Source organism: Mesoplodon mirus (assembly GCF_964341445.2).
Source record: "Mesoplodon mirus genome assembly, chromosome: 8".
Classification (NCBI taxonomy): domain Eukaryota; kingdom Metazoa; phylum Chordata; class Mammalia; order Artiodactyla; family Ziphiidae; genus Mesoplodon; species Mesoplodon mirus.
In genome coordinates, this window is record NC_138984.1 from 45,366,383 (window position 1) to 45,383,427 (window position 17,045).

The 17,045-nt window shown below is 37.3% G+C and overlaps 1 protein-coding gene across 1 annotated transcript in view; it reads right to left on the bottom strand.

The window, feature by feature from the left end:
* The window catches only part of ANKAR (ankyrin and armadillo repeat containing), a 79,291-nt gene that overhangs the window by 4,300 nt on the left and 57,946 nt on the right, over positions 1-17,045 (bottom strand). The window contains exons 17-22 of the mRNA XM_082630135.1: positions 14,028-14,134; positions 12,239-12,361; positions 5,427-5,585; positions 4,604-4,721; positions 1,901-2,010; positions 141-337 (exon numbers count right to left, since the gene is read on the bottom strand). Coding sequence (XP_082486261.1) covers positions 141-337; positions 1,901-2,010; positions 4,604-4,721; positions 5,427-5,585; positions 12,239-12,361; positions 14,028-14,134 — 814 coding nt within the window. The remainder of the gene's footprint in view (positions 1-140; positions 338-1,900; positions 2,011-4,603; positions 4,722-5,426; positions 5,586-12,238; positions 12,362-14,027; positions 14,135-17,045) is intronic.

Sequence of the window (17,045 nt, forward strand, 5' to 3'; positions counted from 1 at the left end):
TTTAGAATGAAGTGTATCCTTTGTTTTACAATGCATAGATTCATAACAAGAACAGTTCCCCGTGTTTGATCTTCCTTAAACTTCCTTAAAAATTCCTCTCAGTAATTTTACTACTGCAACTTCAAATATAGAAACAATACCTTAAAGAAGGAAGTCCCACTCTTTGTTGCATTTGAAATTCCTTTAAAAATGCTGGGTTTATACTTGCATCTCTGCTGATATTCTTTGTTATATGAAGGAACTGATTAGGCTTATTCCTGCATTCCTTTAATAAGATTCGGAAAGCATTTGCATTGTAAGTTAAGTAGCCAAGAGCACTGGAGCAAGCCATGCGAACCTAAATGAAGAGGAAACAATTTCTCCTTAACCATTTAGCTTTGTTCTTAAAATATCTAACCCAGTGCTCTCATTAAATATTTCATAGGAAAGTCTCTGTAGCTATGTATAGCAAATATGTATGTCAACTGATGGCACTCTATAGATAGAAGCATAGCAGCAATATTTTTAGGGAAGGCTGTCAATTGCCATTGATTTCTAGTAGTTGTTCTCAGTCCTGACTGCATTTTTAGAATCACCGGGAGTTTAAAAAAAAAAAAAAAAGCCCACCAACTAAATACAGACTCTCTTAGTAGAATCTAGCATTGTGTATTGTTTTTAAAGTGCCACAGGTGATTCTAATGGGCAGCCCGAGTAAGAACCTTTGAGTTTGAACTAAGACAGTAGGTCTCAGTCTTCATTGTGCACTGGAATCACCTGGATAACTATGAAAATCATGTCTGTATTCCACCCCCTAGAAACTGATTTAATTACTTTGGGGTGCATTGAACTGAACATTAGGATTTTTCAAAACTGCACAGGTGATTGCAATATAGGAAACCAAGTTAGAGAGTATAGCATAAAAGTAAGTTAAAAATAAGCCGCACAGGGAAGCAACTCAATTTTCCAGGGCAAAACCAAAGAAACAAGCACAAGTATCAGGCCATGGGACTCCAGAAAAAGTAATTATTTCTTTGAAGGAAATACCCTCTGCATTTGACTCTGAAGCAATTAGGTTGTTCATATAATTAATAAAAGTATATCCCTGGGAAGTTCTTAGAAGAATCTGTTCATGGTGGCATAAGAAATGTCAAAGAAAGGAACATAAACCAGGCCCATGCAGGGTATCAGAAGGTTGACATAGTGGTCTTTACACTGGCATCTGACTGCTGTATATGCCCAAAAATCTTCCACACCTTGAACAGTGGTTCTGGACCAGCAGCCTCAGCTTCTGGGAACTTGTTAAAAATGCAAATTCTAGGGCCTACACCAGATGTATTAGATCAGAAACTTGGTGAATGGTGCCCAGCAGTCTATGGTGGAACAAGTTCTCCAGGTGATTCTGTTGTACCCTAAAGTTGGAGAAATACTGCCTCAGACCCTGTGGGAAAAGCAAAGGAAACACTACTATGTGTAGTAGTAGTGTTTTAGAGGCAAAACACTACTATGGCCAGCCTGGTCTTCAGGTGCCCTCACTCTAACCCTGTTTGGCAGGTAAGGAAAATTTTCCAATGGATTCCACTTTCATTCACTACAAATAATCATAGAAATGACAATGATTTTAATTATAAAATATAAAATATTTTATAAATAATTATAAATTTCTGTATCATCCATGTACTTATTTGTAGACTGAATCTTAAAGATTGAAGTTAAAATGAATGTGCACATTTTGTGGAAACCAGAATTGTGAATGGCAAATGTAGTACTAGAAAAATAATCAAATTTTGAGTTAGTAATATGAACTATTATATGAGACTCAACCTGTGGAGAAATTAGCCTGCAGAAGTGAGAGAGAGGCAAATTATATTTTAGAATACTCTATTTTCAAATTAATTAATTTTTTTTTTTTTTTTTTTTTTACCTCTTCTTGCCTTGAGTACAAATGATAGCAGAGCCGTTGGATTGTCCCTAATGTGGTAAATGCTTCTGGAATACCAGCTCTAGAATGAGCCAGGGTAGCTATTAAATTCCCTATAAATTAAACAAGAAAAAAAATGCCTGTGTTATTTAATTGGTATAAACTGATATACTGTGCTTTCATTCACTTGCATATATTAAAGTATTAAAAAAGGTTTGAGGGACTTCCCTAGCGGTCCAGTGGTTAAGAATTCACCTTCCAATGCACGGGATGCGGGTTAGATCCCTGGTCGGGGAGCTAAGATCCCACATGCCTTGCGGCCAAAAAGCCAAAACATAAAACAAGCAATATTGTAACAAATTCGATAAAGACTTTAAAAGTGGTCCACATCGGGCTTCCCTGGTGGTGCAGTGGTTGAGAGTCAGTCTGCCGATACAGGGGACGCGGGTTCGTGCCCTGGTCCGGGAAGATCCCACATGCCGCGGAGCGGCTGGGCCTGTGAGCCATGGCCACTGAGCCTGCGCGTCCGGCTCCGCCGCAACGGGAGAGGCTACAACAGTGAGAGGCCCGCATACCGCAAAAAAAAAAAAAAAAAAGAAAGTGGTCCACATCAAAAAAATCTTTAAAAAGATTTAAGTCACAAGACATTTCTATTAATGAAGACCTGCTGAGAAAAAGCATGTGTGTTAAATGTAGAATAAACTTTCCCCAAAATTCTGGTTTGGTTTTCTGTCACAAACAGTAAAAGTTAAATAGGTTTATTTAAGAGTGGGGAATTTTGAAAAATCAGAGGTTTTCTTCTCTTGGCTTCAGAATATATTTTGTTTTGAGCTTTTATGGTTTGTTTGTTTTAATGACTATGAACATAATGTTTGAACTACTGTAAGAAAATTTAATGTCCTTTTTGCAATTCAGATGGCTTTGAGTTCAGAGCTTAATGGTATTTTAAAACCAAGTAATGTATTACTTATTGAAGTTTATGATCATTGAAGTTCTTGCCATAAAAAGAAATGTTTTGAGATTGAAGTAATAAAGTGATCTAGTAATTAAATAAATGTGCAGCTACGAACTTAAGATTGTTTTATTCGAATTCGTGTTTTATTTTTAGAGCTTTCGTGTGATATTCTTTCACAGTATTGTTGCTGTGTTGGAATAGGTGTAACACAAATTTTAAGATATAAATGTATTTTTACATTTGTGGGTGGATACTTTATTAAGGTATTAACTGAGTTTTTGTTCTCCTTGTATTTTTTTCCAGCCTCCATTATAAGCCAGGAAGCCCTTTGTATTTATTGCCTCAGGAGGAGGAGGGCTGGGTTGTATGGCCTAGAGCAAAAATTGTCTAAAGATAACCTTTCTTTCAGGCTTACATTTTCAAAAGCCTGAGTTTATAGAAGGCATTATGCTAGGGGGGAAGGGACACAGGAGTCTTTAAAGATAGGGAGTAAGAAATGGGGAACCAATGGGGAAGGGCAGAGAATCTAAGACTAAAACAGAGATAGCAGGAGCTTTGAGTGAAGAATGGCTAAGTGGTGTACATAGGAAAACTGGACACTTGGCAACAGAAATCTGTCTCTGCAAAATTTTATGCTTTTGGAACATCTTCTGGAAACCATATCAACTTGGACTTGAGCATGTCATTTATTTTACATTATACCTGAGGCCTGAATATCTGGCTTTGCTTGAGATACCCTAGACATGCATATGGCTCTGGAGATGCATATGACTCCAATGGTGGAGTGCAGAGAAAGCCCAATAATTTTTGAGATTGTTTCTACCAGCCTGGGAAAATTAATATTTGAAAGCTAGAATAATATGGCATTTCTTGCACAGAAGAGTTTGTGGAGTAAAATTGAAACCCACTACAGTTGTTTTTCAGAGTCATAGAATTACTACGACATTGAATTAAGAACGTTATTTAGATTAAAATATATTTAATAACTTCTTTTAAACATGTATTTTTCCTAGATAGTTTTCATCAGAAAGTTTTTGTTTGCTTGAATTTACCTTCCATGCCAAGTAAATACACTCCATAAAAATGTAATTTTATGGCAGCAAGTGGAGATTCCTTCACTGTGTTCGGTAATCCATTTCAGTTAAAAAAACAAATACTTTAGTTTTTGGTAGTTGTCACTCCATATGGCTGTCGTTTTGATATTGTTTTATGTTGTATTGAGCATGATAGATCAAGAGAACTAATGTATTGATCATCTGGAGAGTTAGGTCTAGATAGACATAGTCACACAATTAGCACTAACTATGTCAAGAACTCTGTTGGGCCATTTTGCTTTGCTATATTGCCTAGCAACATAGAGAACTCTTAAATATTAGACAAATATGCACAATTAGTCAAAAGGAAACCAGACAGAGGTTATCAGTATAAATCTGCCAGTATTATTATAAATCAGTGTATAAATTTTGTTGTTGGTAGCTCATAGTTGAATTCTCATCTTACATTCTGGAAAAAGTAATTAGGAGTTCAAAAAAGTAATTAGGAAATTAGAAAGGTTCTATTTGGGGTGCACAGTAGACTTTCATTGTTCCATGTAGCCTTAACTCTGGAGTTCCATGTAGACTTATATGAGTTCATTCTTCAAACTGTGTGACAGAATATCAGGCTTATTATTTTATTATTGCTCAGGTTACCAAAAAAATTTTTTGTAAATAGTTTTAGGTGGATATGATTAGCTTCTAGTTATTTCTTACCTGTCAAGACAATAGTAGTGGAATGAACTGAATATAGACTATCAACTAAAATAGTAACACCTCTTGCAGTCAAAGTAATGTGGTCCACATCTATAATGACTTTAGCTAATATAATAATCTAAAAACAAAAAAGAGGCATAGAATCATTAAACATTTTCTACTCAGCTTCTGTAATTAACCTTTTATTTCTGAGGGGATACTTCTTGGAAAAGTGAGAGGGGTAATTTGGTATGATTCAATGAGAAGCGAGCTGTGTGGGGAGGACCTAGAGTACATATCCCTATCTGATCACTGCAGTGACCATCGTAGGCCATATTTTTCTTTCTACAATGTTTGCAACTTTTGCATTGTTGAAGTATGGGTTGATAGAAAATACTTCTAAAGGTCATAGGATAGAAAAAAAGAATAAGAGCAGGAAGAATCCAGATACATAAGGTTGTCTACATGGTTGAAGAATTAGATGATCAGCTAAAGATTTGCATTTAGAAAACTTGTCTTGGATACTACCATGTTTCTCTACCTATTTCCTTGTAAAATAGGGGTGATGAAAATAATACTATATTTCTATCAATCTGATAGGGTTGTTATAAGCATCAGATGAGATATAAAGACAAAAGCACCTTGTGACTTGTAAAATTCTATATAAATGAAGAAATCCTCATAGATAATGGAGTTTTTATGAGGTGAGGAAGGGACTGGTGTAAAAAATACTGTGAATTTTACAAAAGCAGTAAACGTTTTTCCAGATCCAAAGTTTTTTCTAATTTTTCAGTTTTCACTAAAAAGACATATTGATTTGAAGTTTTAACCTTCAATTTTATACCTGAAAAGCTGCCATTGCCTTTTCAGTTTCAAATGTTGATTCAAGAAAAGGTTCAAAAGTTGATATGGTCATTATTCCACTTTCCAATATTAAGTATTGTTGAAAGTGACTATTGAAGGCAAAAAGGGTTAACGCATAGCCTGCTCTTAAACAAATATCCTAGAAATAAGAGAGACATGCATTATCTTTAACTTACTTCATTTGTCATGTTACTCAAGGTAATAGGTTTTGAATTCTTACATATTAAGATACATTTCATTTGTATCTCTGGGAGTAAAATATGACATTATTGGGGAAAACAGGTAATAGAGTTACCCCAGAATCTTATTGAACACATAAAACAGAGAATTAGGTTGTGGTATCAGGGAGAAGAAAAGAGAAAAAGTTTTAATTTTTAAACAGAATTTTAGATTACTGATTATGCAAATGAATAATAGGAAACTCCACAGCTTCATTAAACTTCAACTTTTGTTTCAACATATTTTTCTTTCAATATTTTGAAATAGAGCTGATAAATCAAAACTTCTCTTGTATAGCATGATATATATTGAATTTTATGCATTGTGAGATATCTGTCATTTCTTAAAATAAGTACAAATTTTACAAAAATTCTACTGTACTATATTCTAAGGGAGAATAAAAGAAAAATGATTTCCTTTTAAAAATCGCATTTTAACATTCTGGGACTGGGCAAACAGAGCAAAAGCCAATTCTCCCTTTGGCAGTCCACTTGCCAAAGATTAACAAGTATGGTCCATCTTCTAGAAAGACCCAAAAGATACAATCTTATCACTAAATCTTATTTATAATATTTTATTTGAACATGGTAGTACAGAGAGAACTTAGTCTTAGTGTGAGAGAACCATTAATCTTAGTGAGTTTTCTTCTGCTGCTCTTAATCATATAAAAATGCTATAGGTACATACTGAAATATTTACAGATAAAATTATATGATGCCTGAGATTTACTTCAAAAGTAATATAGGGGAAATGAGGGAATATATAAATAACATTGGCCATGAGTTGATCACTGCTGAAGCTAGGTCATGAGAATATTTGTTCACTATGCTACTTTGTCATTCTTTTTCTGATTGAAATTTTCCATAATAAAAATTATGTACTGGTGCGGCTCCCAAGAGCTCAAAGTGCAGGAGGAGAGCAGGCACCGCCGAGGCCCCGGGTCCCAGGCAGCAGCGGCGGTGGCAGGGATGGCAGGTCAGGAGCCGGTGGCCTGAACACTCTGCAGCCCCTCTCCTGGGTCTTCATGGGCCTTGACTGCCCCAGCGCCCAACTTTTCTGCCCTCTCCGTCCCCTCCCCCAAAACTCCAGCAACAAAGAAAAGTAGTCCGAGAAGGAGGGCCAGGACTTACTGAAAAATAAGAAAGAGAGCGCAGACAGCAGAAGCAAGAAGAAGTACAATCCTGCAGCCTGTGGAACAAAAACCACATTGACAGAAAGACAACAAGGTGAAAAGGCAGAGGGCTATGTACCAGATGAAGGAACAAGATAACCCCCCAGAAAAACAACTAAATGAGGTGGAGATAGGCAACCTTCCAGAAAAGGAATTCAGAATAATGATAGTGAAGATGATCCAGGACCTCGGGAAAAAAATGGAGGCAAAGATTGAGAAGATGCAAGAAATGTTCAACAAAGACCTAGAAGAATTAAAGGACAAACAAACAGAGATGAACAATACAATAACTGAAATGAAAACTACACTAGAAGGAATCAATAGCAGAATAACTGAGGCAGAAGAATGGATAAGTGACCTGGAAGACAGAATGGTAGAATTCACTGCTGGGGAACAGAATAAAGAAAAAAGAATGAAAAGAAATAAAGACAGCCTAAGAGACCTCTGAGACAACATTAAACGCAACAACATTCGCGTTATAGGGGTCCCAGAAGGAAAAGAGAGAGAGAAAGGACCAGAGAAAATATTTGAAGAGATTATAGTCGAAAACTTCCCTAACATGGGAAAGAAATAGCCACCCAAGTCCAGGAAGCGCAGCGATTCCCGTACAGGATAAACCCAAGGAGAAACACACAGAGACACATTGTAATCAAATTGGCAAAAATTATCAAAAGCAGCAACGGAAAAACGACAAATAACATACAAGGGAATTCCCATAAGGTTAACAGCTGATTTCTCAACAGAAACTCTACAAGCCAGAAGGGAGTGGCATGATATACTTAAAGTGATGAACAGGAAGAAACTACAACCAAGATTACTCTACCCGGCAAGGATCTCATTCAGATTCGATGGAGAAATCAAAAGCTTTACAGACAAGCAAAAGCTAAGAGAATTCAGCACCACCAAACCAGCTCTACAACAAATGCTAAAGGAACTTCTCTAAGTGGGAAACACAAGAGAAGAAAAGGACCTAGAGAAACAAACCCAAAACAATTAAGAAAATGGTCATAAGAACATACATATCGATAATTACCTTAAACGTGAATGGATTAAATGCTCCAATCAAAAGACACAGGCTTGCTGAATGGATACAAAAACAAGACCCATATATATGCTGTCTACAAGAGACCCTTCAGACCTAGGGACACATACAGACTGAAAATGAGGGGATGGCAAAAGATATTCCATGCAAATGGAAATCAAAAGAAAGCTGGAGTAGCAATACTCATAACAGATAAAACAGACTTTAAAGAATGTTACAAGAGACAAGGAAGGACACTACATAATGATCAAGGGATCAATCCAAGAGAAGGTATAACAATTATATATGCACCCAACATAGGAGCACCTCAATATATAAGGCAACTGCTAACAGCTATAAATGTGGAAATCGACAGTAACACAGTAGAAGTGGGGGACTTTAACACCTTACTTACAGCAATGGACAGATCATCCAAAAGGAAAATAATTAAGGAAACAGAAGCTTTAAATGACACAATAGACCAGAGAGATTTAATAGATATTTATAGGACATTCCATCCAAAACCAGCTGATTACACTTTCTTCTCAAGTGCGCATGGAACATTCTCCAGGATAGATCACATCTTGGGTCACAAATCGAGCCTCAGTAAATTTAAGAAAATTGAAATCGTATCAGGCATCTTCTCTGACCACAACGCCATGAGATTAGAAATGAATTACAGGGAAAAAAACGTAAAAAACACATGGAGGCTAAACAATATGTTATTAAATAACCAAGAGGTCACTGAAGAAAACAAAGAGGAAATCAAAAAATACCTAGAGACAAATGACAATGAAAACATGACAATCCAAAACCTGTGGGATGCAGCAAAAGCAGTTTTAAGAGGGAAGTTTATAGCTATACAAGCCTAACTCAAGAAACAAGAAAAATCTCAAATAAACAATCTAAACTTACACCTAAAGGAATTAGAGATAGAAGAACAAACAAAACCCAAAGTTAGCAGAAGGAAAGAAATCATACAGATCAGAGCAGAAACAAAGAAAACAATAGCAAAGATCAATAAAACTAAAAGCTGGTTCTTTGAGAAGATAAACAAAACTGATGAACCATTAGTGAGACTCATCAAGAAAAGAGGGAGAGTACTCAAATCAATAAAATTAGAAATGAAAAAGGAAAAGTTACAACAGACACCACAGAAATACAAAGCATCCTAAGAGACTACTACAGGCAACTCTATGCCAATGAAATGGACAACCTGGAAGAAATGGACAAATTCTTAGAAAGGTATAACCTCCCAAGACTGAACCAGGAAGAAACAGAAAATATGAACAGAAAAATCACAAGTAATGAAATTGAAATTGTGATTAAAAATCTTCCAACAAACCAAAGTCCAGGACCAGATGGCTTCACAGGTGAATTCTATCAAACATATAGAGAAGAGCTAACACCCATCCTTCTCAAACTCTTCCAAAAAATTGCAGAGGAAGGAACACTCCCAAACTCATTCTGTGAGGCCACCATCACCCTGATACCAAAACCAGACAGAGATACTACAAAGAAAGGAAAATTACAGATCAGTATCACTGATGAATATAGATGCAAAAATCCTCAACAAAACACTAGCAAACAGAATCCAACAACACATTAAAAGGATCGTACACCATGATCAAGTGGGATTGATCCCAGGGATGCAAGGATTCTTCAGTATACACAAATCAATCAATGTGACACACCATATTAACAAATTGAAGAAGAAAACCCATATGATCATCTCAATAGATGCATGAAAAGCTTTTGACAAAATTCAATACCCACTTATGATAAAAATTATCTAGAAAGTGGGCATAGAGGGAACCTACCTCAACATAATAAAGCCCATATACAACAAACCCACAGCAAACATCTTTCTCAGTGGTGAAAAACTGAAAGCATGTCCTCTAAGATCACGAGCAAGACAAGGATGTCCACTCTCACCACTATTATTCAACATAGTTTTGGAAGTCCTAGCCATGGCAATCAGAGAAGAAAAAGAAATAAAAGAAATACAAATTGGAAAAGAAGAAGTAAAACTGTCACTGTTTTCAGGTGACATGATACTATGCATAGAGAATCCTAAAAATGCCACCAGAAAACTACCAGAGCTAATCAATGAATTTGGTAAAGTTGCAGGATACAAAATTAATGCACAGAAATCTCTTGCATTCCTATACACTAATGATGAAAAATCTGAAAGAGAAATTAAGGAAACACTCCCATTCACCATTGCAACAAAAAGAATAAAATACCTAAGAATAAACCCACCTAGGGAGAAAAAAGACCTGTATGCAGAAAACTCTAAGACACTGATGAAAGAAATTAAAGATGATACCAACAGATTGAGAGATATTCCATTTTCTTGGATTGGAAGAATCAATATTGTGAAAATGACTATGCTACCCAAAGCAATCTAGAGATTCAATGCAATCCCTATCAAATTACCAATGGCATTTTTTACAGAACTAGAACAAAAAATCTTAAGGTTTGTATGGAGACACAAAAGACTCCGAATAGCCAAAGCAGTCTTGAGGGAAAAAGCGGAACGGGAGTAATCAGACTCCCTGACTTCAGCCTATACTACAGAGCTACAGTAATCAAGACAATATGGTACTGGCACAAAAACAGAAACATAGATCAATGGAACAAGATAGAAAGCCCAGAAATAAACCCACGCACCTATGGTCAACTAATCTATGACACAGGAGGCAAGGATATAAAATGGTGAAAAGACAGTCTCTTCAATAAGTGGTGCTGGGAAAACTGGACAGCTACATGTAAAAGAATGAAATTAGAACACTCCCTAACACCATACACAAAAATAAACTCAAAATGGATTAGTGACCTAAATGTAAGACTGGGCACTATAAAACTCTTAGAGGAAAACTTAGGAAGAACACTCTTTGAGTGTTAAATAAATAAATCACAGCAAGATCTTTTTGGATTCACCTCCTAGAGTAATGGAAATAAAAAGAAAAATAAACAAATGGGACTTAATGAAACTTCAAAGCTTTTGCACAGCAAAGGAAACCATAAACAAGAGGAAAAGACAACGCTGAGAATGGGAGAAAGTATTTGCAAATGAATCAACGGACAAAGGATTAATCTCCAAAATATAAAAAGAGCTCATGCAGCTCAATGTCAAACAAACAACCCAATCCAAAAATGGGCAGAAGACCTAAATAGACATTTCTCCAAAGAAGACATACAGATGGCCAAGAAGCACATGAAAAGCTGCTCAACATCATTAATTATTAGAGAAATGCAAATCAAAACTACAATGAGGTATCACCTCACACCAGTTAGAATGGGCATCATCAGGAAATCTACAAACAACAAATGCTGGAGAGGGTGTGGAGAAAAGGGAGCCCTCTTGCACTGTTGGTGGGAATGTAAATTGATACAGCCACTATGAAGAACAGTATGGGGTTTCCTTAAAAAACTAAAAATATAACTACCATATGACCCAGCAATCCCACTACTGGGCATATACCCTGAGAAAACCATAATTCAAAAAGAGTCATGTACCACAGTGTTCATTGCAGCACTATTTATAATAGCCAGGACATGGAAGCAACCTAAGTGTCCATCGACAGGTGAATGTTTAAAGATGTGGCACATATATACAATGGAATATCACTCAGTCATAGAAAGAAACGAAATTGAGTTATTTGTAGTGAGGTGGATGGACCTAGAGTCTGTCATACAGAGTAAAGTATGTCAGAAAGAGAAAAACAAATACCATATGCTAACACATGTATATGGAATCTAAAAAAAAAAAAAAAAGTGGTTCTGATGAACCTAGGGGCAGGTCAGGAATAAAGACGCAGATGTAGAGAATGGACTTGAGGACACAGGGAGGGGGAAGGGTAAGCTGGGACGAAGTGAGAGAGTAGCATTGACATATATACACTACCAAATGTAAAACCGATAGCTAGTTGGAAGCAGCCACATAGCACAGGGAAATCAGCTTGGTGATTTGCGACCACCTAGAGGGGTGGGATAGGGAGGGTGGGAGGGAGACACAAGAGGGAGGGGATATGGGGATATATGTACATATAGCTGATTCACTTTGTTATACAGCAGAAACTAACACATCGTAAATCAATTATACTCCAATAAAGATTAAAAAAATAAGGAGACTGCACATTTAAAAAATTGTTATATTTCAAGATGAAATATGACAACTATGAAAAATATGGAACAATATTATTCCATCATTACAAACAACAACCCACCAAAGAGATTTTACATTTCTTAAATAATACATTTGAATATTGCCATGAAAAAAAAAAAAGAAAAAGGAAAAGACTTGGTGAAATTTTGAGGATGTAGTCTAAAAATCATTTTCTTCTAAATGATCTCTAATATTTTGTATAGTTATTACCTTATCTTGTGAGTGAAGAAGATAAAGGACATCAGCATAATTAAATCCTTCATTTTCTTGTAATTCATTCTGTAACTGATCATTCCTTAGGACAATACATGCCAAGGAAAATGCCACTTCAACCTAAAAATGTGATTTTCAAAAATTATTTTTCACTCATGGTTTATCAAATGACATATTTCATTATACAAATATTTATATAGGATATACCAATCAAAGATACCATAAAATCCATTAATTCCATCTCTCTGACTAGTATTTAGAGAGTGGCATTTACAACTTCTGGAGAAATGTCCCTTATAATTTTTAACAGCTGAGAAAATATCCTTCTGTGTGTTGCACAATCACAAAGCTTCATTTGAGGGCATAGCGGGAGGCAACAAGGGCCTGCAGGACATGTGAAGAAGTTTCTCTTAAGTGCATAGTTGCATTCCTTCTACATCTAAAAAAGGTTTTTTAATTTCCTAGCATGAATTATAAAGCTGTTCTGAACTGCTTGTTAGCTAATGACCATTGAGTTGTAACGCTTTAATAGAATGCCTTCAATTGAAGCAAAACACTGAGGAAGTTTTCCTCTTCTAGTTCTGGAGTCATTTAAGGAGGTTGCTAATGAACCTTGTTTATTATTGGGCTCAGTAGACAAATTTTTTAAGTGCTACACCATGCATTTCTATGAAAAGTGTGAATTTGAAAAGCATGATTATTATTGCAAAATTACTATAGAATCTTACTTGAGGAAAAGTATTAAAATGTATTTATGTTTTGTTTTAACAAGTTTAAGAACGCAGTGAAAATGTATACTGAAATACAGATAGATGCAGTTGAAGTAAACTGGCCATGAAAATGTACATTTTAAAATAAAAATGTATTTTTATGTGTCATTTTCCTTCATCTTGTGAAATTTATTTGTACTTTAAAAGTCGTTGCAGTTTTTACATATAATTCAAGCCAAAAAATTGCTAGCATATGCCTTTTTTTGTTTCCCTAATCAACTCCTGTAATGAAATAATCTCTTTCACAGCAAGAAAAGCCAGATAACTTATGACATCTTTTCTGATAATAAACACATTCCTTAAAAGAAACAACACTATGTTTACTTATATATTTCCCTCCTATGTTATTTTTCTTTTCTCACTTCCAGCAAAGCACATACCAAATTTTGAAGAGAAAATACATTTCTTGTCCTTATAATTTCTGTCTGGCCAAGTATAGATGTCCTGAATTTCTAAAACCTTGGTAAAGGATTTGAATAGATGTGAATGTCATTTTACTAGAAGTAAATGGAAGAGTGAATGACTCCTCAACAACTCATAGTAATACCTAGCAGTGTCCACCCTTGAGATAACTATTCCTGCCAGACAACACAGACTGCTTTGTAGACGGCAGGGCTGTGTTGATGGTGTGGCACTGACAGGATTCACTTATATTTGAGAAATTTTGCTACATAAATCACACATCCTCATTATCCCCACCCAGTTTTAGCAACCAGTATCTGAGGAAGTAGGGAAGAAATCCTATGAATAATCAAATATCTGAGGAATAAAACTTCTTTGATGAGTAAGGACATGAGACTTTCTTATTATATTTGAAGAAACCATATTTTAATAAAATTTAATGGTATCTTTGCTACTATCTTTGTAGTAACTTTTTTGTTTAAACTTCTAAGATTTTGTTTAAAAGGTTAAATATTTTTATTATACTTGTGAGCTTGCCTAAAGATACAAATTATTCTTAAAAAGTCATTTATGTTAATTTTTACTATATCACACACAAAAAATCTTATATATACCTTAATATTAGGAGAGGGGTGATTTCTCAATAGTTGGATAAGTACTGGAAAGGCATTTTCTTCTACAAGCAATTGTTGACTAATGGGATTGCTTGTATGGGCGACACCTGTAAGAATCCACAACTTCATGAGATAATATTTTTTCCATCTTGAAAATGGTAAAGTCAAACATAGCTCAACATATTTGGTTGATAATGTGTCCTAGCGTAATATGGTTGGTAAATTACAAAAGGAAATGCTATATTGACACTATTTTACCTTAATTAATTTTTTAAAAGGCAAACTGGATAAACATGGAAAATTTACTGTTAGAAGTGTAGATGGTTTTCTAATAGTCAAAAGAACAAAGAAATTAGAGGTGCTGGACTATCAGGGAATAATAATGTAATAGCTATCATTTATTAAAAAATTATTATGTACAAGGTACTTCAGCTTATAGTTGCTACTGTTTTCCATAAAAAGTTTGTTTTTATAAAAGTAACTCGAGTAATCACCTGGTTAAATTTCTGGATTCCTTAAATACACATACTAAAAAGATAATCTTACTTCTTCTTTTAAACATACTACTTTAAATTTCAGGTCTAATCTCAATGAAGAAACTTAAATCATCTCTTTCTAGTGGACATGCACAAACAATTTAAATTTTGTTCTTTTGCCAATAAATGTCACAACACATATGCAGTGGGTTTACATACTTAAATATAAATACAAGATTGGGCTCCTTTATGAACAATGAAGAGAAACCACCTACTTATTATGACCTGGGGAAGTTTGAAGGGACTAAGGGAAATATTATAGAAGGAGCAAAGAATACTTTGGTTTCCTTGTCCCCTACTCCCCCCACACTGGCCACCAGGGGATGTACACAAACACTCATTACATGAATATTCTTCATTCAACCGACAGGTATTGAATGCCTGGTACACCAGGCACTGAGGTAGTAGGTAGGGCTAAAAGAAGGAATTAGATTCTCTACCCTCAAGGAGTTTATATTTTATAGGGTGAGCAACTATTTAAATATATGATTTCAGACCTTCCTCCTTCCTCCCCACGGATACACCAGAAATACAGCTACACGTGGAACAACTCCTACAGAACACCTACTGAAGGCTGGCAGAAGACCCCAGACCTCCCAAAAGGCAAGAAACTCCCCACATACCTGGGTAGGGCAAAGCGGAGAGATCCCCGCACAGAGGATCGGTGCCGAGCGGCACTAACCAGCCCGAGAGGCTTGTCTGCTCGCCCGCCGGGGCGGGCGGCGCTGGAAGCTGAGGCTCGGCCTTCAGTCAGAGCGCAGGGAGAGGACTGGGGCTGGCGGCGAGAACTCAGCCTGAAGGGGGCTAATGTGCCACAGCTAGCCGGGAGGGAGTCCAGGAAAACTCTGGAGCTGCCGAAGAGGCAAGAGACTTTTTCTTCCCTCTTGGTTTCCTGGTGCGCGAGGAGAGGGGATTAAGAGTGCTGCTTAAAGGGGCTCCACAGACGGGCGCGAGTCGCGACTGAAAGCGCGGAGCCCAGTGACAGGCGTGGGACGCTGGGGCTGCTGCTGCCGCCACCAAGAAGCCTGTGTGCGAGCGCAGGTCACTGTTCACACCGCCCTTCTGGGAGCCTGTGCAGCCCGCCACTGCCGGAGTCCCAGGATCCAGGGACGGCTTCCCTGGGAGAACGCACGGCGCGCCTCGGGCTGGTGCAACGTCACGCCGACCTCTGCCGCTGCAGGCTCGCCCCGCACTCCGTGCCCCTCCCTCCCGCCCGGCCTGAGTGAGCCAGAGTCCCCGAAGAGGCTGCTCCTTTAACCCTGTCCTGTCTGAGCGAAGAACAGACGCCCTCCGGCGACCTACACGCAGAGGTGGGGCCAAATCCAAAGCTGAGACCCAGGAGCTGTGAGAACAAAGAAGAGAAAGGGAAACCTCTCCCAGCAGCCTCAGAAGCAGCAGATTAAAGCTCCACAATCAACTTGATGTACCCTGCATCTGTGGGATACAGGAATAGACAACAAATCATCCCAAATTGAGGAGCCAGGAGTCAGTGCTGTGCCTCTGAGGTGGGAGAGCCAACTTCAGGACACTGGTCCACAAGAGACCTCCCAGCTCCACATAATATCAAACGGCGAAAATCTTCCAGAGATCTCCATCTCAACACCAGCACCCAGCTTCACTCAACGACCAGCAAGCTACAGTGCTGGACACCCTATGCCAAACAACTAGCAAGACAGGAACACAACGCCACCCATTAGCAGAGAGGCTGCCTAAAATCATAAAAAGTCCGCAGACACCCCAAAACACACCACCAGACGTGGACGTGCCCACCAGAAAGACAAGATCCAGCCTCATCCACCAGAACACAGGCACTAGTCCCCTCCACCAGGAAGCCTACACAACCCACTAAACCAACCTTAGCCACTGGGGACAGACACCAAAAACAACGGGAACTACGAACCTGCAGCCTGCAAAAAGGAGACCCCAAACACAGTAACATAAGCAAAATGAGAAGACAGAAAAACACACAGCAGGAGAAGGAGCAAGATAAAAACCCACCAGACCTAACAAATGAAGAGGTAATAGGCAGTCTACCTGAAAAAGAATTCAGAATAATGATAGTAAAGATGATCCAAGATTCTATTTCCAAGATCCAAAATCTTGGAAATAGAATAGACAAAATGCAAGAAACAGTTAACAAGGACCTAGAAGAACTAAAGATGAATCAAGCATCGATTAAAAACACAATAAATGAAATAAAAAATACTCTAGATGGGATCAGTAGCGGAATAACTGAGGCAGAAGAACGGATGGGTGAGGTGGAGGATAGAGTAGTGGAAATAACTGATGCAGAGCAAAATAAAGAAAAAAGAATGAAAAGAACAGAGGACAATCTCAGAGACCTCTGGGACAACATTAAACGCACCAACATTCGAATTATAGGGGTTCCAGAAGAAGAAGAGAAAAAGAAAGGGACTGAGAAAATATTTGAAGAGATTATAGTTGAAAACTTCCCTAATATGGGAAAGGAAATAGTTAATCA